Source organism: Pseudorca crassidens, chromosome X (genome assembly GCF_039906515.1).
Source record: "Pseudorca crassidens isolate mPseCra1 chromosome X, mPseCra1.hap1, whole genome shotgun sequence".
In the NCBI taxonomy this organism is placed as follows: Eukaryota; Metazoa; Chordata; class Mammalia; order Artiodactyla; family Delphinidae; genus Pseudorca; species Pseudorca crassidens.
Genome location: NC_090317.1, coordinates 41322196 through 41349215, shown reverse-complemented (window position 1 = coordinate 41349215; position 27020 = coordinate 41322196). Strand labels below are relative to the sequence as shown.

General features: G+C 36.6%; 1 protein-coding gene across 1 annotated transcript in view; it reads left to right on the top strand.

Annotated features, from left to right (window-relative positions):
- IL1RAPL2 (interleukin 1 receptor accessory protein like 2) overlaps nt 1-27020 on the top strand; it is a 533285-nt gene that overhangs the window by 221218 nt on the left and 285047 nt on the right. Inside the window, exon 4 of the mRNA XM_067724491.1 lies at nt 22810-22884. Coding sequence (XP_067580592.1) covers nt 22810-22884 — 75 coding nt within the window. The remainder of the gene's footprint in view (nt 1-22809; nt 22885-27020) is intronic.

The window sequence follows — 27020 nt, the reverse complement described above, 5'->3', positions numbered from 1 at the left end:
ATAAACCATTACCCAAACTCATCAAGAAAAAAAGGGAGAAGAATCAAATCAATAGAATTAGAAATGAAAAAGGAGAAGTAACAACTGACACTGCAGAAATACAAAAGATCATGAGAGATTACTACAAGCAACTCTATGCCAGTAAAATGGACAACCTGGAACAAATGGACAAATTCTTAGAAACACACAACCTGTTGAGACTGTACCTGAAAGAAATAGAAAGTATGAACAGATGAATCACAAGCACTGAAATTGAAACTGATTAAAAATCTTCCAACAAACAAAAGCCCAGGACCAGATGGCTTCACAGGCGAATTCTATCAAACATTTAGAGAAGAAGTAACACCTATCCTTCTCAAACTCTTCCAAAATATAGCAGAGGGAGGAACACTCCCAAACTCATTCTACAAGGCCACCATCACCCTGATACCAAAGCCAGACAAGGATGTCACAAAGAAAGAAAACTACAGGCCAATATCACTGATGAACATAGATGCAAAAATCCTCAACAAAATACTAGCAAACAGAATCCAACAGCACATTAAAGGCATCATACACCATGATCAAGTGGGGGTTATTCCAGGAATGCAAGGATTCTTCAATATATGCACATCAATCAATGTGATACACCATATTAACATATTGAAAGAGAAAAAACATATGGTCATCTCAATAGATGCAGAGAAAGCTTTTGACAAAATTCAACACCCATTTATGATAAAAACGCTGCAGAAAGTAGGCATAGAGGGAAATTTCCTCAACATTATAAAGGGCATATATGACAAACCCAGAGCCAACATTATCCTCAATGGTGAAAAACTGAAGGCATTTCCACTAAGATCAGGAACAAGACAAGGTTGCCCACTCTCACCACTCTTATTCAACATAATTTTGGAAGTTTTAGCCACAGCATTCAGAGAATAAAAGGAAATAAAAGGAATCCAAATCAGAAAAGAAGAAGTAAACCTGTCACTGTTTGCAGATGACATGACACTATACATAGAGAATCCCAAAGATGCTACCAGAAAACTACTAGAGCTAATCAATGAATTTGGTAAAGTAGCAGGATACAAAACTAATGCACAGAAATCTCTGGCATTCCTATACACTAATGATGAAAAATCTGAAAGTGAAATCAAGAAAACACTCCCATTTACCATTGCAACAAAAAGAATAAAATATCTAGGAATAAACCTACCTAAGGAGACAAAAGACCTGTATGCAGAAAATTATAAGACACTGATGAAAGAAATTAAGGATGATACAAATAGATGGAGAGCTTTACCATGTTCTTGGATTGGAAGAATCAACATTGTAAAAATGAGTCTAACGCCCAAAGCAATCTACAGATTCAATGAAATCCCTATCAAACTACCACTGGCATATTTCACAGAAATAGAACGAAAAATTTCACAATTTGTATGGAAACACAAAAGACCCCGAATAGCCAAAACAATCCTGAGAATGAAAAACGGAGCTGGAGGAATCAGGCTCCCTGCCTTCAGATTATAGTACAAAGCTACAGTAATCAAGACAGTATGGTACTGGCACAAAAACAGAAATATAGATAAATGGAACAGGATACAAAGCCCAGAGATAAACCCACGCACATATGGTCACCTTATCTTTTATAAAGGAGGCATGAATGTACAGTGGAGAAAGACAGCCCCTTCAATAAGTGATGCCAGGAAAACTAGACAGGTACATGTGAAAGTATGAGATTAGATCACTCCCCACAACATCCACAAAAATAAGCTCAAAATGGATTAAAGGCCTAAATGTAAGGCCAGAAACTGTCAAACTCTTAGAGGAAAACATAAGCAGAACACTATGACATAAATCACAGCATGATCCTTTTTGACCCACCTCCTTGAGAAATGGAAATTAAAACAAAAGTAAACCAATGGGACTTAATGAAACTGCAAAGCTTTTGCAAGCAAAGGAAACCATAAACAAGACCAAAAGACAACCCTCAGAATGGGAGAAAATATTTGCAAATGAAGCAACTGACAAAGGATTAATCTCCAAAATTTACAAGCAGCACATGCAGCTCAATAACAAAAAAACAAACAACCCAATCCAAAAATGGACAGAAGACCTAAATAGACATTTCTCCAAAGAAGATATACAGTCTGCCAACAAACACATGAAAGAATGCTCAACATCATTAATCACTATGGAAATGCAAATCAAAACTACAGTGAGATATCGTCTCACACCAGTCAGAATTGCCTTCATTAAAAATCTAGAAACAATAAATGCTGGAGAGGGTGTGGAGAAAAGGGAAAACTCTTGCACTGCTGGTGGGAATGTGAATTGGTACAGCCACTATGGAGGACAGTATGGAGTTTCCTTTAAAAACTGCAAATAGAACTACCATATGACCCCGCAATCCCACTACCGGGCATATACCCTGAGACAACCATAATTCAAAAAGGGTCATAGGGCTTCCCTGTTGGCGCAGTGGTTGAGAGTCCGCCTGCTGATGCAGGGGACACGGGTTCATGCCCCGGTCCGGGAAAATCCCACATGCCGCGGAGCGGCTGTGCCCGTGAGCCATGGCCGCTGAGCTTGCGCGTCCGGAGCCTGGGCTCCACAACGGGAGAGTCCACAACAGTGAGAGGCCCGCGTACCGCCAAAAAAAAAAAAAAAAAAAAAGAGTCATGTACCAAAATGTTCATTGCAGCTCTATTTACAATAGCCAGGAGATGGAAAGGTCCTAAATGTCCATCATTGGATGCCTGGATAAAGAAGATGTGGCACATATATACAATGGAATATTACTCAGCCATAAAAGAAGCGACATTGAGCTATTTGTAATGAGGTGGATGGACCTAGAGTCTGACATACAGAGTGAAGTAAGGCAGAAAGAGAAAGAGAAATACCGTATACTAACACATATATATGGAATTTAAGAAAAAAAAATGTCATGAAGAACCTAGGGGTAAGACAGGAATAAAGACACAGACCTCCTAGAGAATGGACTTGAGGACACGGGGAGGGGGAAGGGTAAGCTGGGATGAAGAGAGAGAGTAGCATTGACATATATACACTACCAAACGTAAAATAGATAGCTAGTGAGAAGCAGCCGCATAGCACAGGGAGATCAGCTAGGTGCTTTGTGACCACCTAGAGGGGTGGGATACGGAGGGTGGGAGGGAGGGAGATGCAAGAGGGAAGAGATATGGGAACATATGTATATGTATAACTGATTCACCTTGTTATAAAGCAGAAAGTAACACATCATTGTAAAGCAATTATACTCCAATAAAGATGTAAAAAAAAAAAAAAAAAAACTAGAGTATATACTCCAACTTTGACTACATTCTTTGAAGGCAGTAGCTGTAAAATCTTCTTTCTTCTTTACAGTATCTAGCAAAATTCCAGGCACATAACAGATACTCAGTAAATCTCTTCTGACACAGATATCTTTAAGAAATGACATTGAGATACAGCACCAATGTTTGGACATTGCTATTTGAATTTTGTAAAGGTTATAAATTGGACCAACAGAATAAGACTGTGTGATGATCAAAATCATATCAGCTCTAATTTAATAAGTGCTTACATTATCTCATTTAATCCTTATAACAACCCTATATAATAAAAATTCTAATATTCTCATTTACTTGTGAGGAAACTGAGGCATAGAGTGTTTACATAATTTTCATATTGCTAATAAGTAGTGGAGCTGGGATTCGAATTCATGTCTAGTTAGTAAGCCTTTAACCACTGTTGTATTGCCTTAGTTCCCATCCCATCTAGAAAGAAGAAAACATAGCATTCGCTTCTTTTTAAGCTTCAATCCTGAGAGATATCCATGTCTTCCCTCTTTCAAACTGACTCCATAGAAGGCTTTTTTCCTAAGAATGTAAAGTGGACTTGGTATCAAGAATTTCTTTGAATGGGAAAACACATTCTCATTTTGTACTATTAAGTCATGGAAATGAATAATTATGGAACTTGAGAGCTGGTTCTTATTTTAAACATAGATTATTAATTGTAAACTATTGTTGATTTATTTTCCTCTGTTATTACTTAAAGACAGACTTGCTTTTACGTTAAAGGTGTTAACATAAATGTACAAGGATGTTAATATTCTTCTCAAAATTCAGCTTTTTATAGAGATGGACGCTGCATTTGTAGGCAACTTATCAATCCATCCTAATGAGTAATGCTTCACCTAATGTTGAATTTTAACCTGACTCTGGCTAGCCAGAAGGGACCACCCATAGATATATTTGCAGAACTGAGCAGTAAGGAAATCAACCATTCTCCCACTTAGTAGATTGCTAGCCTAGCAAGGAAAGTGCTGTCAACATTTCAGAGTGGGAAAAGCCTCTTCTGTGCAAGGGGTTTTCTCTTTGTTCAAGGACAATGGGCTTTTAAGCAAATACTACTTCTGACTCAGTCCAGCTTTAAAGTTGCTTGTGGCTGCTTGTTAGCTGTCAGTAAGCCTGTTATCTTTGTTCTCTAGCTTTTCTCTCTTTTAAGGGCACAAGATCCCTTGAGCATACTCAGTGGGCATACTTTATCCCTGACATTATTGATGTCACACATATATCTTCTTAGACCATCCAAACTGGCATATTCCAAGGATTTGCGAGGGATAGAGGTAGCATCACTGAAAGACAGAATTGATGGTCCAATTCTCACAGCCAAGTGACAATTTTGTCTCCTGAATCAGAAATCAGAACTCTGCATGTCTCTAGTCACGACTATGATCCTTAAGAAGCTGACCTTTGTGGGACTGGACTTCTTTGTGACATTACATTACAGAACACCTGATCTCAAATAATTTAGGCCTTTTATTCAGCAGCTTTTCATTGTCAAGACAGTCAAAATATTTTTGGAAAATACATGTTTTTAGCATAAATGAATAATATATTGAGTCAATTTGATTGGAAATCACAAGTTAAAACGTCTCTATCTTCTGTAACTAATAATTTTGGGCATTGGGATTATGTTTCGGGATGGGAGAACAGTCTGCATGAGTGCTCTGATTGGTCATGGAGTATTAATTGGCTGCAGACATCGTGTTTAGAACTCCAGCTTAAAGTTGACAAGAATGATAGCTTTCATTTGTATGCAAAAACTCCAACTGCCCCTTTAAGATGGATGATCAGGTCCTGTGCATCTGTCACTCCGTCTTTACTTTTTAATAGATGAAAGAAGAATGAAAGAAAGAACCATGTGCATCCATGCTTTTCAAAATCATCTTGAACCAAAAGGGGTGCCTCAATCATCTTGCTTCTCAAAAGCACACTTATTTCCTTTCATCAGATTAGGAAGAGCATGAGCTCTGTCTTAGTCTATCTGGGCTGCTATAACAAAAATACCATATAGACTGGGTGGCTTATAAACAACAGAAATTTATTTCTTGCAGTTCTGCAGGCTGGGAAGTTCCAGATCAAGTCATTGGTAGATTTAGTCTGATGAGAGCCTGATTCCTCATTGACAGTGGTTTTCTCAATGTAACCCCACATGGCAGAAGAGGCAAGGGATCTCTCTGGGGTCTCTTTTATAAAGGCATTAATCCCATTCATGTGACCTACCTCCAAAGTGCCTCACCTCTGAATATTATCACTTTGGGCATTAGGTTTCAACATATGAATTTTGAGGGGACACATACATTCAGACCATAGCAAGCTGATATAAGGTAAATATTTTTTCATTGAAAAATATCAAACACAGGATATTGTCTCTGAGATTTTTAAGACTTTGACAGTGATATCTCTAGCCTTGTAAGAGGGATTTCTTGATGACTACAGAGAAATACAATCTGATTTAAGATCCTAGTGAAATGAAGTACTGACTTCCATTGCTTCCACCATACTACTCAATTGCTTGGACAAGTTACTCAGAGAAGGCCTGGTTTTATATGAAGATAAAGAGCAACCATCAGCATAAGGAAATGTATATCACGGGCCCTGAAAGAACAGCATATTCTAACATAATTCCCTGTGGGTTAGGATTAGCTTCTACTACATAGAATAGAAAACTACATAACAGAAAACTCTACTGAATAGTTTTTCAAACACATAAACATTCATTCTCTCAAAGCAAAAAGAATCAGGAGTTAGTCCAGAGTTGGTATGGAAGTTTCAAGAAGTCGTCAGGGATCTAGGCTTTTACTCTCTTTCTGCTCCTCCATTTTTTGCATATAACTTCCATCCCCAAATTACAAGATGGCTGCTGGAATGCCAGGCATCAAAACTGCATTCCATGAAGCAGATTAATTAAATACATGAGGTAAATATCACCTGGGAAATAAGAACCAGGAGAAAATCAAACATAGGATGGGGGTATTGTGATAAGGAAAATGGAAGGAAAAGCCTAGACAATGGGTCTCCAAACTTGTCTTATCATCAGAATGAGCTGTGAGGGGTTGGTTAAGAACCCAGATTTCCGGTCCCCACCTCAGACCCACTGGATTGTATTCTCTAGTTGGGGGAACCAGGTGAATTTTGACTAGCCTTCTACGTAATTCTGATATTCAAGCAATGTATTTTCCAGAGTGACATTAGCAGCTTAAGAAGCAAACCCAAAGATGTGTAATGATTCAACCCTAATATAAATTAATTTTTTCACACAAAATTCTAAAAAAAGTATTCTTTTTTTTCTCCTTTAGTTCTTTATTTTTTAATGTTCTTATTGGAGTATAATTGCTTTACAATCAAAGTGAATCAGTTATACATACACATATATCCCCATATCTCTTCCCTCGTGCATCTTCCTCACTCCAACCCTCCCTATCCCTCCCCTCTAGCTGGTCACAAAGCACCAAGCTGATCTCCCTGTGCTATGCGACTGCTTCCCACTAGCTATCTATTTTACATTTGGTAGTGTATATATGTCCATGCCAGTCTCTCACTTTGTCCCAGCTTACCCTTCCCCCTCCCCATGTCCTCAGGTCCATTTTCTAGTAAGTCTGCGTCTTTTTTCACGGCTTTCCCCTTGGTTCTTCATAACCATTTTTTTTCGATTCCATATATATGTGTTAGCATATGGTATTTGTTTTTCTCTTTCTGACTTACTTCACTCTGTATGACAGACTCTAGGTCCATCCACCTCACTACAAATAACTCAATTTCGTTTCTTTTTATGGCTGAGTAATATTCCATTGTATATATGTGCCACATCTTCTTTATCCATTCATCTGTCGATGGACACTTAGGTTGCTTCCATGTCCTGGCTATTGTAAATAGAGCTGCAATGAACATTGTGGTACATGACTCTTTTTAAAAAGTATTCTTAATTCAAGTACTTTGGTTCCTTCATTCTTGAAATTTTACCACCTCTAGCATGTGGCTTCCAAGGTCTCCACTATCATCTGTATCAAGCTGATGAAAGAGAAAATGGCATGAAAAAACTCGTGTGTGAAATTTTTATGAGCCAGGTCTGGAATTGATATATGTCACTTCCATTCACATTGTATTGGCTAGAACTCAGACTCATAGTCACACCTAACTGCAGTGGAGGCTGACACATATAGTCTAGGTATCTGCTCAGAAAGAAAAGAAAACAGATTTTGCAGAACAGCTAGCAGTCTCTGTCACAGGAAAGTTTGGGGATAGGGCTAGCTGCATGGGCACAGGACCTGTGTAGTCATACAGGGTCCCATGCTTAGAAGGGCCCCACACTTGGTTTAATAATCTAGTGTTACTGTCTTAAAATTCTTAAGTTTTGCCCTGGCCTCCACAAAATACTTAGCTTGTCCTATTTGGAGAAGAATGGCTCAGAGCATGAGACAGAGCCAGAGAAATGTGGCACAGTGGGGAACATTGGGCAGGCAGCAGACACTATACTTCAGAAGTGTTGATTAGTGAATCAATGTTGTTGACCACCAGAGAGCCCTCTCTCAGGGTGCTGTCCAGTTCTGCATTTTTTATCAGTGACTTAGATGACATATAAATTATACTTATCACATTTGCAGATGAGAGGAAGTTGGGAGGGACAGTTAATTCTTTGGAGGACATAATTCTTGTTCAAAAAGATCTCAGTAGTTTGGAATGATGGGTTGAAACTAACCAGATGACATTTAATCAAAAAAATGTAAAGTTTTTCTTTCAGGTCCAAAAATCCAACTGCAAAAGTACAGTCTCGGGTTTTTATTTGGCTAAGAACACAAGCAGTATGACTAGTTGCCAAAAATGCTAATTTATTCTTAGTCTGCATCGCAGGAAGGCAGGGTCCAGAACAATAGAAGTATTGGTTCCACTGCACTTTAGATGACATCTGAAATCATGTGTTCAGTTTATTTTGCCTTATTTAAGAGACCTATTGACAGACTACATTTTGCCCAAAAAAGGACGTCTAGGATGGTAAAGGGTTTCGGAATACATATCACCTAAAAGACAATGGACAATTGAAGGAACTGAGAGTGTTTAGCCTGGAAAGGGTAAGATTTTCAGAAAGGTAGGGGGGTGGAAGAAATCAAGAGATCTGCCTGCAAATATTTTAGGCATTGGTATATAAAAGGTGTGTTGGTTTATTCTGTGTTATTCCAAAGAGCAGAAATAGGACCAGCAGATAAAACATACAAAGAGACAAATTTTAGATGAATCTAAAGAATAAATTTTTAATAGAGTTATTTAAAATTGAAATGATCAACCTTGTGAGGTAGTGAGTCTATTGCAGAAAAGTTATAAAGCCAAGACTAAATGCTGGGGACTCTTTAGAAGGAATTTATGTGTTAGGAGGACTAGTATATTTCTAATTATGATTTTGTAGGACTAAATGCTTGTCGAAGTGACAAATTGATCGGGATTGTATTAAGCTTATACTTAGCAAGAACTCTGCAGCCAGACTGCCTAAATTCAAACCTCAGCTCTGTTTCTTACTAGATATGTTACCTTGGGCAGGTCACCTAATTTTTTGATGCCTCAGTATTTTATCTATAAAATAGAGATAATAAAAGTATGTACCTCAATCATAGAGTTATTGTAAGCTTTAAGTGAATTAATATCTAAGTCCTTAGAATAGTACCTGACTTATAGTAAGTGCCATATGAGTGTCATATATTATTTTCTACAAATATAGTTGATGATTCTTCTCCCTTTTCTTTAGTAAATGTAGCCTTTCATTGCAGTTAGATATTTATACTAGACATAAAGTAGAATGGTATGGTGACAAAATATTTTAAAACACTGAACAAGCAAACAAACTGGTCCTGTAGATTTCCTCCTTGGATACTTCTAGGAATGGCAGAAGACAGCTATATCTCTGGGATGCATTGTTGGAAGTTGTTAGTTTAGGAGGACATTTCCCACTTTATAGCTTATATTTTTAGAGTTCTTTTTGAAAACTGCATAGGGCTTTTATATTTTTTATTTCATTTGGTCCTTATACTAACGATACAAACTATACAGGGTGATCATCATCCCCATTTTGAAGATGGGGAAACTAAGCAACTGAAAAGTTATCTGAATTGTCCAAGGTCACACAGTATATTATTAGCAGTCTGGATTAGAACTCAGGTCTCTGAAATTTCAGGCCAGGACTTAAAAAATATACCTCATGCAGAGTGAGCTTCTTTTAGTCTATCCATTCTGTGGAAGACATTTCATTAAGCTGATGAAGTGGCTTCTATTATTGTGCCAATAATTTGCCTACCTGTTTTGCAGCAAAATGGATATCAGCCTGAAACTCCAACCAACCAGCTCAATTTCCTTTTCATTTTGCACGGGTAGGAGGAGTCAGTAAAATCACTGACTTAGGTTCAGTGTATTATCCACATAGATACTATTGAAACACACCTGCCAGCTCATCTATTTCCTACACAATATTATAGATATTTTTTAAGCTTGTAAAGAAAAATCCAATCCCCTTACCAAGGCAGAAGCTGGCCGTGTGAGTTTTAGATCTGGATCTCTATACACAAGTACTGTGATTGCTCAAGGTATTGGAAAATGGGATTGTTAAAATGAGTGCAAATTGCTTTGGTGATCCTGTTGCTCTGTCTCTACCCTACTCCCACTTCTTCCCTTCAGTACCCTACCCTTGTCCTTTCAACCTTTCTCTCATTGCCATACCTATTCTCAGTCATACATTACATTGGGTTCTCTCCCTAGAAGTAGATACGGCTCAGTGTTTTCTTTAATTGGCCAATTAATAATAATTGCTACCATTGATTGAGAACTATGAGCCAGTTCTCTACTTTGCACTTCAGAAGCATCATCTCATTTAATCCTCATAACAAGCCTAAAGAGTGGGTACAATTACCATCCACAGTTATTCATTAAGGAAATGGAATCCTGGAGGAATTAAGAAACGTGATCAAGGTCACACAGTAGGTGGCAGATCCAGATTCAAACTCAGGTATTCTTAACCCAGAGTCTGTGCTTTAAACAGCAATATTATAGGGTTTATGACCTAGATAGTGGGTGGCAGATGTTTTTGAAAGTTGGAAGAGGCTTTCCTTTTAAAATCATAACATATAAGCAACCATCTGCTCTGAATTAGAGTGAGATCAGCCCAGTGCTGATGAACATCACAGACATTTCCAAGGTCTGGATACACATAAGACAGGCAAGGATGAGGAGCTTTTGCTGTCCCAGGAACTAAAATTCTCTCTTCAAGAAATGGACAGCGCTTTTTTCTTCTTTAAGGATCTCTGAGACTAAATGGCTATATGCTAGTGAGCTCCAGCTGTCAGGCTCAGGCTGAAGCATTCAGACGAAGATCCTGAAGGCCCCGGTTTTGGTTAGACATATCAGTAACTTAGCAGGCTAAAAGCAGAGCAGTAGACACTGAGTCACCTAATACAGCAAGATCTGTCTGCAGTGTTGTAACAGGTTGATAACCCCAGGTAACCACTGCTACAGAAGAAAGTTCCTTGAAAAGCCTTTTGTTCTCTCACAAATGACCTGACCACTTCTTGACTAAAGACACTATTGGAGAAAGTGTGTGTTTGCTGTAGAAATATCCAGTGACACCAGATCAATATGGCATAAGGCCAGAGCAGCCTTGAGCACCTGGGTTTCATTTGTACTGGAATGTTCCGAAGTGAAGCATTAGTCCAGATCAGTGGATGATGGGGTGGGGAGGGGGTACATGCAGACCCTCAGGTGGATTAACCCACACTTGGAAGCTGTTTCATTTCAACCAGTATGAAGAAGACTGTAATGTGGAGTGCCAGAGAGTGACTATCCTGTCATAGCATTAGCCTGCCTTATGGTAATGAAAGGCTTCTTATTCAGAGATGCATATTCTCCTTCTGAGCATTGAGTCCAATCTCTTGACAAAATTATATCAGGAGATGAATGATACTGACAGCTGAGGAAGTGCTTATCCTATCAGAAAATATGGGTCTATCATTAAAGTTCTACAGTTAGAGGGGAAGTTTATGAGGTTGATTAAAAATATCAAGGCATTCTGTTTTGGGAGACTTGGATCCTACTTTGAAAAATTTCTGAGATTTCATATCTCAGTTTCTGAAGACAGCAATCCTTGCCCTACTAGCCTCTCAGTTGGATTTAATGAGATAATAATTGAAAAGGGAAAGTGCTTTGTAAATTCGGTTTTTCCTTCTCTTGTCTTCAATTTTTCTGCATTCAAAAATTGTGTCTTGAAATCACTCAGCTTATATTTTCTCCTTGGAACTGAGAACAATCATAATTGGCTTCATTTGAAAATCAATTTCAACATCATACGTCACCAACTTATATTTGATTAATTACATTAGTGCTCATCAGTGTTTACGAAGACAGGGAACAAGCTTGGAAACCTCCCAGAGTGCTGCCATCATGTGGGAAATCAATCAAGATTTTGAAGGCCAGGTTCTGACTTCAGTGATGAAAATGGAAAGCAAAATGATTTTATTTTCAGATATATTTGTAGTAGGATTGAGTTGATTTGAAATACTATGACATATTCGTCCTAGAGAGTTTTAGGGGGAAAGATCCCAGCTTTAATGTCAGATAGTTGTAGATTTGGGTAACATTTCTGCCCCTTTTGCTAGCTGGTTATGCTACCCAACCTCTCTGAACCTTAATTTCCTCAACAATAAAACAGGAATTATAGTAGTGCTCACCTCATAGGAATGTTGTGAGGATTAAATGAAACTAGGAGACTACAGAATAGGAGTAAGGGAATTGGATTTAAAATCCTGGTTCTGTCCCTTAGTAGCAGGGTATCCTTAGGTGAGTAAATTAAGTTTTCTGAACCTCAGTTTCCTCATCTGCAAAGTCAAAATAATACACTGCAATTTATAGTGTTTTTGATGACCATGCATTTGACTTGCTTTCATGCAAACAAATGGGTTAATCATGATCATGAAAAATTTTCTGGAAATGCAAAGCTGACATGAAGGGATAATGCCCTGTGATTGATACCAGCTGTTTTTTTCAACTTTGGACCCGAAAGTCAGTCTTTATGTTAGAAAAGTTCTCCACTTAGGAGGACAATTTATTCCTGAGTTATAAATATCACATCATGTTTAATGTCCACCAAAAGATTATTCTGTGAATTAGAAAATTATTCTTGGCATGAAATTTTGATTCTAAAGCAATTCCTTATTTAATGTCTACAGTTGTAGTCCTCATTAGGGACTATAAGCATATCCAAATGGATAAAATTGCTTAAGTGATATTCTGCTTTTTCTTATTCTTTTGCATTACAAAACATTATATTGATAGGCTATGGATGCCTAATCAGTTCAGTACTTGTAAATAAATAAATCATTAAGCTGAAAACAGAAGTATCAATACAAGCCCAATCTACTCAAATAATTAATTGTCTGGATGGACTTCTGTTTGAAAACAAAGATTATGTCCCTGTTCACAAACTGACTTGGCTGAAATGAGACCAGTAAATAAAACTTTATTTCATTAAAATACAATGCATGCAATAATGTATGTTGTTGTTCCATATGACAGCCAAGAAGTCATATCCTTCTATAAATTCCATTTGTATTTTATTTGATTACCTGTTGTGGCATTTTAGTAGGCAGGATAATGGCCCCCCAAAGATGTCCACATCTTAATCTCTTAGGAATCTGTTAGGTTATATAGCAAAGGCAAATTAACGTTGCAAATGGATTTACGATTGCTAATCATGTGACTATAAAATAATAGGGAAATTAATCTTAATTATCCAAATGAGCCCAATAGAATCACAAGCGTTGTTAAAAGTAGAAGAGGGAGGCAGAAGAGAAGGTTGGTATGATGTAATGTGGGAAGGACTCAACCTATTGATACCATTGCTGGCTTTGTAGATGGAAGAAGACCAAGCACCAAAGAATGTGGGCAGCCTCTATAAGCTGGAAAAGGAAAGGAAATAAATTGTCCCCTAGGGCCTCAGAAAAGGACACAGCTTTGCCAGCACCTTAATTTTAGTCCAGTAAGATCCACGTCAGAATTCTGACGTCTTAAACTATAAAATAATAATAAATGTGTTGTTTTAAACCACAAAGTTTGTGGTAACTTGTTATAATAGCAAGAAAAACTAAAATAGACAATTTCCTCTTTTTGTCAGCCATTTGTACATGCCTATCTCTCATACTAGATTAACCCTTTTTATATGACTCCACATATTGTTCAAATTTGTGCTTTACATCCCCAACTCCAGCACAGACACATACACTATTTATTACAGTAACTTTCTATAATAGAACTATAAACATTTGTTAACTGATTGAAAGAATGAATGACACCAGATAATCCAAATTGAATTTTCATCCCACTCTTTGACTTGTATAATTGTATAGATACAGTATAAGGTATTCAGTCAATTCATCCCCAAACTCCACTAATTAAATAAGTATATTCTGAGATGTTTATATGGAAACAGGATATGTTTTGAATAAAAGAAACAAAGTCTTAAATCAAAAAACAAGGAAGAGGGGTAACTGTATAGAGTAGTGTCTATGAGCTCAGACTCAAGAGCCAAATAGACTTAGGCTGATTCCTGGACCCATAATGTATTTATCAGCAATATGACTTTAGGCAAGTCACTTAATCTCACTAAGCCTCAATTGTCTCATCTGTCAAATGTTGATAATGTTAGGACCTACTTCATGTATTGTCGTGAGGATTTAATGATGGAATGAATGTAAAAGAGCTTGGCGTGGAATGCATGCTTAGTCAATGTTAGCCATGGTGCAGCTGCAAGGATATTGATCTTTAATTCAGGAAACATGGGTTTTAGTCTTCTGTTTGATCACTAATTTGTGATATGATATTCAGAAAATCCTTTCATTTTCTACCTTTCAGTTTCTTCATCTTTCAAAATAGCCAGATGAATTAGACAAATAAGAGCCTGTCTAGCTCTAAAATTATCCATCCCAGAGTATCTTATTATATTCTTAAGCATAACTATCAGGGCCAAATTTCTAGAATCTGACAGATCAGTAACCACAGAAGCCAATGAGGATCTTGATGCAAGTTGAAAATTGATCTATCTTATAAAGATACACAATGGAATACAATTTAGCTGTGAGAAAGAAGGAAATCCTGCCATTTGTGCCACCATAGATGGACCTGGAGGGCACTGTGCTAAGTGGAATAATTCAGACAAGAAAAATACTGCATGATATCACTTATACATGGAATCTAAAAAAGCTGAACTCATAGAAACAGAGACTGGTATGGTGGTTACCAGGGGCTGGAAGGTGGGAAAAATAAGGCAATGTTGGTCAAAGAGTACAAACTTCTTGTTAGAAGATGAGTAAGTTCTAGGGATCTAATACACAGCATGGTGATTATAATGAACATTACTGTTGTGTATACTTGAAATCTACTAAGAGAGTAGACCTTAAATGTTCTCACCACAAAAAAGAAATTATAATTATGTGACCTGATGGAGGTATTACTTAGCTATATGGTGGTAATTGTATTGCAATATATGTGTGTCAAATCAACAGATTGTATACCGTAAACTTACACAATGTTATATGTCAATTATATTTCAATAAAGCTGAAAAAAATTAAAACTGATCTATCTTCTATGTGTAACCTCTCATTGTTTTAGCATAAACTATATCCCAAGTTCTGTGTAGAATTCAGAAGTACACTATCTCAGGTAATTTATTTGATAGTAACCACATTTGGAATGTGTTAGACATCAACATTTAAGTGCCCAGAGAGTACTATTTTAAAGAGAGAAGGCAAAAATCTTTCTTGAGGGGGAAAAGGCAAAAGAGAAGAAAAAGCATGTTCTGTGTAGAGAAAAAAAAAACAAAACTACCATCACAACCTCTGTTTAAGTTTCCATTTCCCCCAAGGTTGTTTTCTTTTCAAGTTTGAAGAAGTTGTTTTATGTCTGGGCGGATTTGTGCTGAATAAACATTGTTCTCTCCAGAGAAGAGCCCTGTGTTAAATGGCATCAAGAAGAAATTGCCCTGCCTTTATGCTCAAGCTTTCCCAAAGCTCATGCATTGCTCAAAACTCAAATATTAGTGGAAATAAATACGGAATCTAGAGGAAAGGGCACCTCAGGGCAACTTCACAGCACCCCTGAGCATTCAGGACCCTCAAGGCACATCCATTGAATTGCAAGGCAGCACAGGATCTTTGAGCCAGATGCCCAGAGCAGTTGCTAACGAGATCCTGAGCTGTGCAGGGGCAATGGCCTGGTAGGTTGCCCAGCACTTCCCTGGCAGCTTAGCGTCTGCCTGTTAAAGGATCACCTATTGATTCAAAGAAAATACCTAACTTTATGTTTTAAATAAAGACAAATACTTGGAATGGCTTTAAATTATGGTAGGAGTATTTTAATTCAACTAGAATGTGTTTGTATTAAAAAGCAATTTAATCCTATGAATATGACCTCCTGTCTGTTTGACTCCGTGGTTCTCAATAATTTTATCTTTCAAATACACACATGAGGAACGTGAGCCACCACCATCAATAATAGTGACTTACTAAAGGAAATTATTCTTAGTCAGTAGTAGGGAGGTGTGGGAGACACATATCTAAATATCCAAAGGTTGAGCCACCAGTGGTTTAAAACAAATCTCCAAATGACTCTTGGAATCACTGGCTTGATTTTTTTTTCTGACCCCATCTCAGCCTTTCTACTATAGTTGGAACACCTAGAGAATACATATTCTTTTTGGATGGAATTAATGGACAACATATGTCAGTCTGCCCCCTCCTGTTTTATTTATTTATTTACTTATTTATTTTAATTTAATTTAATTTTTTTTTTTTACACAGCAGGTTCTTATTAGTTGGGATTGGGATTGACATATATACACTAATATGTATAAAATGGATAACTAATAAGAACCCCTCCTATTTTAAATGAGGTAGATATATTAGAGTTTTGGTGGAGAAAATACTTATAAAAAATTAATTGCTATAGTGCTTAGTTGATGAAGGTAGTAACAGGCTGAAGTGAAAACAAGTGAAACATTGATGTATTTTTAAATTTAAACTATGCTGGGCTCTCTTTCCTAAGATACGTTAAGAAGTGGAGAAATCACTCATAATAATGCTGGTTGGAATCTTGAGGAAAATAACTGTATCTGTCTTCATTAACTTCCGCTGAAGCCCACCCTGTCTGTTGACCAACACCAATATGAAGACAGGAGTAAAGAGAAGGGTCCTGGGGCCAATTATATGCCTGCTGTTTAACCCCCTACTAAGGAATAAAGCCTGCCCTTCCACATTTCCAGACAATCCTTCAAAAGCAACTAGCCTTAGGAGAGGAGATTCAGGTACCTTAAGTTCATTCTAAGGTTTAAATTGCAGAGATTTCTTTCCAGCGAGTTTTGATTAGAGAGACACAACACTGGGTGTCTAAAAGCAGGCTGGAGAAGAAACTCCTCTGAAGTAAGGTACACAAAACGAGGACGCTTAGGGCAAAGGAGACACATTATATCTAAGACTGATCCTGTTTGGGTTTATAAGTTTAGAGGATTAAAGATAATATTACATAATCATATTTATTGTATATTTTTTTCCTGAATGATCACCTAAATTAGGGGATTCTCAGCTTAGTAATCCTAGAAATGAAATATTCACAGTATATGGGACTTTATATTCACTAAGTAGCTAGTAAAATATGTGCCTCATAATTCAGAATTAGGAAGTCTCTAATGTTAATTTCAGAAAGAGATATTCCTTTCCAAGAAATAATAATGCTTATGATGTTTCCAGAACTCAGCAATTTCTGGATTCATTCTGTGTTCAATTTACAAAATCTTGAAACTAGTCGACTACTTTGGCTAGACTTGGATAATCTCCCTTCATGATTACAGGAAACGTTTAAGGATATTAACAAGATCCTTGACTCTCCCTAGATCTAATTTGTTTAGTAAGGACCTCCATTTTCTTTTCCCATGTGAAGACTATTCCCAAGTCTTTTTTCTGAAGATCTTTGGTTCCCTCAGAACATCAGAGAACCTAGGTTTTCTGCAGGGCAGTGGTTCTCAACCTGGGGTGATTTTGCTCCCCAGGGGCATGTGCCAATATCTGGACATATTTTTGGGTTTTACAACTGGGGGAAAGCACTACTAGATTTAGTGGGTGGAGGCCAGGGATGCTGTTAAACATCCTATAATGCACAAGACAGCCACCTACGAGAGAGAATTATCTGGCACTGAAAATTAATATTGCTGAGGTTGTGAAAGCCTGCTTTAGGGAGATTCTTGTTTTCCTCGGTGTGTGCATGCAGTCTTGGCTAGGGCTGGAGTTAAAAACTTATCCATTCATCCTCTCCTGGGATTTTTAATCTTGGTCAAAGTGACACAAGGACAGAAAACAAGTTACAACACAATAAGACAAAACAAATTAAACACACATACACACACACACACACACACACACACACAAACCAGTTGGAGTGAATTCAGTCCTATGATGGGATCAAGATGAAATTGTTGTGCAGTCCCTTTTGCCTGTACATCTAGACCTAGCCTGGTTTCTTTCCTGTATCTAAACTTAGTTCCCCAGACATCCTGTCCATCATTGAGACATCCTTCTGATAAATTCCCTTTTTGCTTAAATTAGCAAGAGTGTGTTTCTCTTCCTTGTAACCTAAGAACCCTATTGGAGGCACCCATTTTTAGAGAAAGAATACAATGGGAAAATAATTTGAAGATTGTGTTTATTTGTTCCACAGTGTCAGACACTACCTTGATTGTTGGGTTATGTGAGACATGATTCTTGTCATCTAGGAACTTCAAAATCTAGTTAGGGAGACTAGATATACCCATATAAGGTGAAGTTTAATTCGTTTTCAAAGAAATGTATGCTGTGAACCAACTGAGTGGTTCAAAGAAATAGTAAATGCTTTAGGGTTTCAGAGAGAGGAAAGGTTTGTTTGGGCTTTTATTAGGGAAGGTTTTCTGGAGGATGTTGGACTTAAACTGACTTTTGGAAGATAGATAGGACTTGGGATGGCAAAAAGGAAGGGGAAGGTCTTAGACACTGTGGGCACGGTGAGATCAGACATTACTCATTTCAGATCCCTCTTTTACAAGCTCCTTGACTTTGGGAAAGTTATTTGTAAAATGTAATATAAAATGCCTTAGAACAGGGCCTAGCACACAGCAGATACTAAATGAATGCTAACTATGGTAACTATTATTATTTGTCTCTAAGCTTAGGGAAAGTGTTTAAGCCAAGATGCAGAGTTGGAAATTAATGCAATGTCTAAATAAGGAAAGTAACTTGGCCACACAAAGCACAGATAAAGTAGAAGAGTGGGTAAGAAGACAGGAAGGCTTTTTTTAAGGCTATATCATGACTGCCTTTATGTTTACACCTGACAGGTTCAGATTTTATCCTCTTGTAAATGTAGGGGTCATTGGGAGATTTTGTATGGTTAAATGTTGTGGTGAAAATAATGATTTTGGAATGTGATTTCAGTGCTGATACATTGAATGGATTTGGAGAGATCCATTTCATTGACCTTAACATACACATTTCATAATGTCTTCATTCCTAGAAATTAAATAGCTACTTTGTGATCCTACTGGGTTCGTACACTTAGTGCCCTTTGCATCAAGCTGTCCTTCTATTCCCTTCCACTTGGCTTGCTAGCAAGTCTAATTAAAGAGACAAATCAACAAAAGAGGACGATGAAACTTGTAATAACTGTATGTAACACTTAGGCAATATAGTCACATAAATTGATTTATTCAAACAGTTAATTCTACTGATTTCTTATACTAAGTTCATAGAAATTTACCAATCATTTCAGCCAAATTAATTGATCTGGTTATATAGGTAGACACACCTTTGCCTGCAATAGAAAAGAAAGAGCTAATTTGGACATTCTCAGGAAAGTTAGTGTTGAACATATAAAACCTAGCTTTGGGAAGAAGCAGGCAGTAACAGTCATAGCTTCACTAGCACATTAAGACTAATACCATGGTATACTCAGTAGAGCAATTATAGTTAAGGATAATTAAACATAAGCGGCTACAGAGGGAAACGCAGGGAGGAATTGTGGACTGAAATGTTAGTACCAAACTGCATCCCTTGCTCCCATTCTTTCAATCAAAGCATGAAGCTTGAGCAGAAAATTGAAAGACTAGCTCAGACCCCAGTTAATCCCTCTAGGGGTCCAGGATAAGTTTTCTAATAAAATTGTAAATCCCCACTGTGTTGTTCATGGGGTCTAGTATTGACAGTTCTCCCCTTCATTTCCCAAACAATAACTGTGATTTTCAGATGATATTTTTTTAAAAAGAAGAAAAATGAAATGAGCTTGCCTACTCATGGCAGCATGTGCTCTAGCTAATCTGCAAATGCTATAATTATGCTATGCGCTGATAGATTTGTCTCTGGGCTGGTGGTCAGGATCCAGATGAACTGCTGCAGTTCCTGCTTTATCATCACAAATGTTTTGCACTTCTTGGCAATTCCCAGGCCTAGACATGATATTGGAATTTAATGAGGTTCCACGCCCATACATCCCACTGGGATGCATTAGGATAAGTGTAAGTTCATCTCCTTTCATTCATGAGTTTAGGGAAAAAAAATGTATGTGCATGGAATGTTCTACAGAAACTGTGTTTCAGCTGACTGTTTGCCACAAAGCCGCTCCCACTGGCCTGGGAAACTTAGCTTAATTAGTTTGTAGTCAAAGAGGCTAAAACCATTGATTCAGTACTGAGCATTTTTACCTGTTCTGCCTACAACTTATATCTATCTTCCTATCCATTCTGCATATAGGGGCTTTTGGTGACAAGGGGGCACCAAATGAGACAATGCAAGCTTCATTTAGCTTCATCTCTAAGGTGGCCATAATTGTAACTATCTTCCTTACCTTCCAAGGTCATTGTGTAGATCACATGAACTAATGTATCTGAAAGCACCTTAAAAATTATGAACCACCTGTAAATGTAAGGCACTTAAAATTATCATTAATATTAATAAATTTTAGTAATTGACATTTAACAATAATAAAATCAGAGTAAGTATATCCATAGTCCATGGCAGGAGGTAAGGATGGGGGGCAACAATGACTCCAGATTCATATCCTGATGAAAGTAAAACAAGATATTCACCTTTGAGCATTAAATACATTACCTACAGTTACTTCCCACCTACCACATCCCAATTAATACATTTGCAGGCAAGACATATTTGAAAATAATACTAAGAACAGTTTCCAGCAATCTAAGTGTCAATAATCTGGATGTGTAAGGCAAATTGACAATAATTATGCCAAGTAACCAAAATAATTCTTTTATAAATAAAATGTAGGTGGCTGGAATTTTAAAATTTTTATTCATGTTTTGAATACACAGTATATGAATGTTGTTCAAAATGTATAACAGGTATACAGTGAAAATTAAATCTTCCTCTGCTGGCCAGTACCTCCTTAACCCAACCTTACCCACCACTATTCCCCAATCACCTAGCTCATCTCCTCAAAGGAAATCACTGTTATGAGTTTCACATGTATCCATTCAGAAATATTCCACACTTGTACAAATATATATATGCACGGCACGTGTGCGTGCACACACACACACATGTATATTTTTTACACAAAGGATAGTATACTGTGCACACTGTTTGGAACATTGCTTTTTCATTGAATAATATATCTTGGAGATATTTCATAATAGACGTACAGATTTACCTAATTCTTTTAAGTAGATGTATTGTAATATATCATTATATGGAAGTAACATAATATTATTTAACCAACCTCTTACTGATGGATATTTTGGTAGTTCTCAATATTTTCCTATTCCAACTGATAGCAAACAACAAAACTGAACATCTGTTGTGACTGGATTTTGAATACAAATATTTAAATTTTGTTTAAAAGCATATCCTTTATATTTCAAATAATATTTAAATATTGATATAAGATTATTAAGAGTAACTGAAATATTGAAGAAATGAAGACTATAGATATTGTATTTGTGTGTTTGCCTGTATTATGCCAAAATTAGCTTAGTTAGAAAAATATATCATTCAATTCCATAAGGACAAGATGCATTACAGGCCATCAATAAAGATTTGTTGGAAAAATGAGAACAAGTCACTAAAATTTTTCCTTAACAGTTTGGATATCAGGAAGATAAAGCTAATGTTATGTAAAGCTCTTTCCTGGTGCATTTTTTGTTATCAACAATTATTTTGGGAATATCACCAAATTTGTATATTTCCCTAACTTTTCCTATCATGTGATCAACTTTTGTTTCTCTCTTTCTCTTCTAAATATCTTTGCAAATATGAGATGAACTTCTCTCAGGTCGGCACAGAATTCCTAAACCACTCAATTAACAATGGGTTAATGATTATCTCTTTCATACCCAGCTATATTCTATGTCTCTTGTGAATTACAAAGACTTATAAAACATTTCCCTTTGATAGGTAAGAGTCTAGTTGGATAGTTGAAGTAAGGCATAAATACGGGAACAAGTAAAAGGAACTCAGGGTATAAATAATAGCTTCATATAAGGTTTGTCATAAAGCATTTTATGTCTGTGTGTGCCAAGTCCTGACATTTCTTTCTTCTAGGTGCCTCTCTAAGTTCTACCTCTATTCCTCGATTTGTGTTATTAATTTTTCTTGCATTTCTTTTTCCTTACTCTGCCTTTCCAAATCTTCTCCATTCCTTGAGGTCTGTGTGGAGACTCATTTCCTTCATAAAACTTTGCCCGACCCTGACAACAAATACTGACCTCTCCTTTCTCCATTCCTTTACCACATATAGCCTTAGAGATGAAATGCTACAATTTTATTTTTACTAAATTGTATTCTTTGTTCATCTCTTTACTTTCATGTGCTAATTCTGTGTTCATAGTCCTAGATTATATATTGAAGACAAAGATAAAGATTTTACTTCTTTTCCCTTAGCACTTAGCATAAGACTTAGTGGACAAAAGATGCTCAATCAGTATTTTTGATCATTTATCCTAATGAAGGTACCAGTGTTTTATCATATTGTTTTAGAGATTGAGGTGGGGAGTGAGGGATGATTCAGAGGTATAGAAGGTTCAGTCCACCATAAATGTCCATTAGGGTTATATTTCATTAAGAATATTTAGTACCACAAAGTGGGTATGAAGATTTAATATTTATATGATTATACTCTTAAAATCTGTATTTCTTTACACTCACAAGCTTATAAAACCACTCAAAATAGACCATTCGTTTGATCTTGTTGGAAAGTGTAGCTGTCAAAGTGGCATATTCACAGTGAATCAATGGTGCTCTAAATGTGTTGGGAAGTGGAGATTGTATGGATAGAGTAACAGCTCAAGTAGGAACACTGTCTAATAAATGTTTACGTACTGTCAAGTCTACAAACTTTAAATATCATACACGATAGAATCTTTCTCATCCTGTAATTTATCTCAATTTTTCCATTACCTTCTTTCATTTTCTCTTCTAGCTTTACTCACAGACAAACCTCCCAAGCCATTGTTCCCCATGGAGAATCAGCCAAGTGTTATAGATGTCCAGCTGGGTAAGTCTCCTTCTGGGAATAATAGGTCCTAAACTTCCTCTCTGTTAACAGATGGGGAAAATTGCATGAACCAGGAAAGGTTTATTGCTACTGTTATTACATGCAAATCAATTTGTGTCTGCTCATTTATAACCCTGGAGTTCATTGCAATAGCAGTTTAAGGAAATGAGTTTGTATTGCATCAAGGAATGGTAATACTAAGTGGTTACACTGGGTATTAAGTGTGCTGTAGGACAGAGCTTTTTAAATCTGTGACTGATAGATTCCTGGGTGTCGTGAATTGGTGATTGGTACAGAAAACTTTTCATGCTTGTCAGTCCCAAATTTTTATTTAGAGAGCACTAACTCCTGGAGAACAAGCCCTTTTTTAAAATAAAAGAGCCCCTCAGTACAGACTTTAAAACGATCTGATAATATTATTTCCAATGGCACAATCCAGGGCTATTTAAAACGTATTTTTAGGTTGAGATCCTAAATATTTATGAATCATCTGGAGTAGGAAAATATAACAAGTTGATTCATGGGTGCTAGTGCCTTTTTACAGATTCAAAGTCACAAGGTGTTGAGCCTCCTGCCACTAAACCTTATGTTTCAAGAAATTTAAGCTTGAAATTCAGAGGCTTGCTAGGGTCTCTTTCAAACCACAGCCTTTACTCTAAACTATATTCTTTAACATCTGTGAGCTTTCATCTATCTTGGGTTTTATTCTATTCTTCAGTTCTAATAATTTCTTCAATTCTAAACAAGAGAACTGGGTAAATATGCTGGTAACATATTAGTCGTACTTTGGGCATATGACATTGAAATATGTGACCAGTGGTACCTACCAATTATATAGCTAGGGAAGATGAATTGGCCCCAATATTTCAGTCACTTCGGAAGTTTTTGACTCAACTTTTGATCTTTCCAATCCAACTTGGATTGTTAGAGACTTATTTCTATCTTAAAAATAGGTGAGAGAAAATTACATTCCTAAGAGCTTGTTCATTTTTTAAGAATGAAATATAACACATTATAGTTAATGCAGCCTAGCAGTATGAGTACCAGAGTTAAGTATTTTAAAACAAAAAGAAAATAATAAACATGTTATTAAGAGTGGGATGGTGAATATTTTGTTGATAATGTTGAAGATTAGACTATGGCTCTCTCCCCACCACTTGTATATTATTTTGCAGAGTCATCATATTTTGTTAAAGCCAAATCTAGATGTGCAGACACACTCCTTCAGTAAGTTTTATATACTCACATCTTTCCATCCACACTGATATAAAATACCTCAAGGGTACTCTGGTTTGCCAGGGGTTACATGAAGCCATAAGATGATCTTGTATCATTTGTTGAAGATTCAAGTGAATAAGTTATTTCTATATGAAAACATAAACTAAAGAGTAGCAAGCAAAATTCACACAACTATTTCAATTAAAACATGACTAAATTTTGTGTTTGTGGCCCCTAGGGGGATACTTCTTCATTCTCCTCTGCCATTAAGCAAACTTCAACAGAAAAGTTTGAGGAGTGTTGCTCTAAAGGAAGGAGGGAGACCCTTGTAGGAAGTAAATTTCATTCAGATTCACTGGGTGTCACACTTGTCTGTTGTATTCAGGACATCTCTAAGATGTGTACTTTTTATAAATATGTATTCCAACACAGGTATGTATACCAAAATAATTCACTAACACCACCCTGTAAAATCATTAAAGTAATTTGCCTCCAATTTACGTTAGATGCAAGGCTGAACTTTTCAGTTTTTAGTTTGTTACACAATTTGGAAACAACTTTATTGACAGAAAAATGGAGACCTGCCCATTTTTCATTCCAGAAAGGCTGTTTCTCCAAGATGCTAAATCGACCATGTAATTCAGAGAAAGAAAAACAAAATCACTTAAACAAGATCTTTGGCATTTCAAGTAGCACATGACTGGTTAATTTTAAGTGATTTTTAACTTTTCCACAGATTTATTTAGTACTGTTTATTCACAACTGGAAATCATTTTGTAATTTACTCATGCCTCAATAGTAAGGTGATGTTAGAAGCACTATAAATGCCAGAGAGCTCTTCAGTGTTGGTGGGGGCTCTGCAGTCAGAATGATGAGGGCTTAGAAACCCTAGGCATAAAAATGAGCTAGAGAAAGATAACTGTGGTGATTGGACATCCCTGTCTATATCTTGAAAACTTTTAGAATTAACTAAGATCTCAAAACTTCTAGAAATTATTTTCCTTCATTTTTTAAAGTTTACCTAGCACATGCAGTTTTACACATCCTTAAACTAGAACTAAAATTAGAACTACCCAAAATACAACAATCCAATCTAAATGGCTAAGCACATTACCAAGTTCAGTTTTGTCAAATCCCAATATTTGAAAATTTGGGATAGCATTGTAGTGGATTAAAGTTAGCCCCAGATTTTCGCCTATTCCTACCATCTAAACATAGTTTCTCATCCCCCTCCCCTTGAATCTGGTTGGCCTAGGATATACTTGACCAATAGAGTATGGCAGAAATGATATTCTGAGATGTTGGAGGTTGGGTCAAAAGGAATCTTGTAACTTCTCTTTGGATCTCTTGGTCTGGTCTGAAACTACCATGCTGTGAGAAACTCAAGACACATGTAGAGACCCTAGAGGTTGAGATGCCATGTGGAGAAAGAAAGGCCAATAAAACACCAAGGCACCAGACATGTGAGTGTATGAACCCATATTGGAAGTGGATCCTCCAGTCCCAGATGCCCTGACCTATGCCATGTAGTTCAGAGATAAACTACTGAGCTGAACTCTTCTTAGATTTCTGACCCAAAAAGTCATAATCAACCAAAAAAAATGGCTATCACTAGTCACTAAGCTAGGTATAGTTGGTTAAACAATAGATACCTGGAACAAACATTAATTAATTTTCTCTAGAACATTTTGAAGTCCACTTTACCCATGAACAAGAGTCTCATGCAGGCATTTTATGCAAAGTTAGAAATATTGTAGGAAATATTTGAGTATCAGCTTCAAGATAGTTTTAGAAAGCATGATCTAGAATTATTATTTATGTGTTTGTTTGAGGGCTGCACTCAGTTAACAGTTCTGCACATTTGTAAAGGCAATCCAGTAAATGAAAATTTTCAGTCCAGATGAACACTTTTTAGTGCATGGAGTTGGCATCAGTACAGATATTTTGTTGTGTCTCTAGAGGAAAATAAACATCTTGACTTTCTCTCTCCTATAGTGTAATCCATTACTCATCCACAAGGTTATAGAAATTTACATATTTTTGCTGACATAGTGATGACAGTTTGGTTGTTGCTAAATTTTGTTCACACTATAATGCTGAAAGAAGATTAATCTTAACAAATAACTATATATGTTGAGATGATAAACATGTTCTTAACAAAATAATATTAAAATTACTGCTCTCACAAAGCAAGTCTATTCAGCTAAAGCTGCCTGTGGTAATGTATGAAATATAAAGATAAAAGCAATGTATAAAACACACACACAAATCCAGTTTGGCCTTATTACCTTCCATTTATTTTCTCCCTCTGAAAGTAGAAAAAATAACACTGCATCACAGTATATTAATTTATATTGTACTTTAATACAAAATTATTAAAGCATCATAGTGATATCTGCCCCACTTGAAATGTATTGATGCTAGGTAGACCCTCTTTTGGTTACTGTTTCTTTTATAGAACACAAACGCATGCTTTACAAACTGTTACAGACACCTAGAAACTTTGAAAAAGCTATGAACAAATGTGGGTGAAAAGATTTGAGATCTGACATTTCATTTCAGTTAACGGTGGATTAGGAAATGTGCCCTGTTCCTCTCATTGATGATGATAACTATTTTCCTGGGAGTTCCTAAGACTTAAACTACCAGTCAGTGTTATGCATAAAATAAATATACCAGGAAGAAATAGAAAACATGAACAGACCAAACACAAGCACTGAAATTGAAACTGTGATTAAAAATCTTCCAACAAACAAAAGCCCAGGGCCACATGGCTTCACAGGCGAATTCTATCAAACACTTAGAGAAGAACTAACACCTATCCTTCACAAACTCTTCCAAAATATAACAGAGGGAGGAACACTCCCAAACTCATTCTACGAGGCCACCATCATCCTAATACCAAAACCACAAAGAAA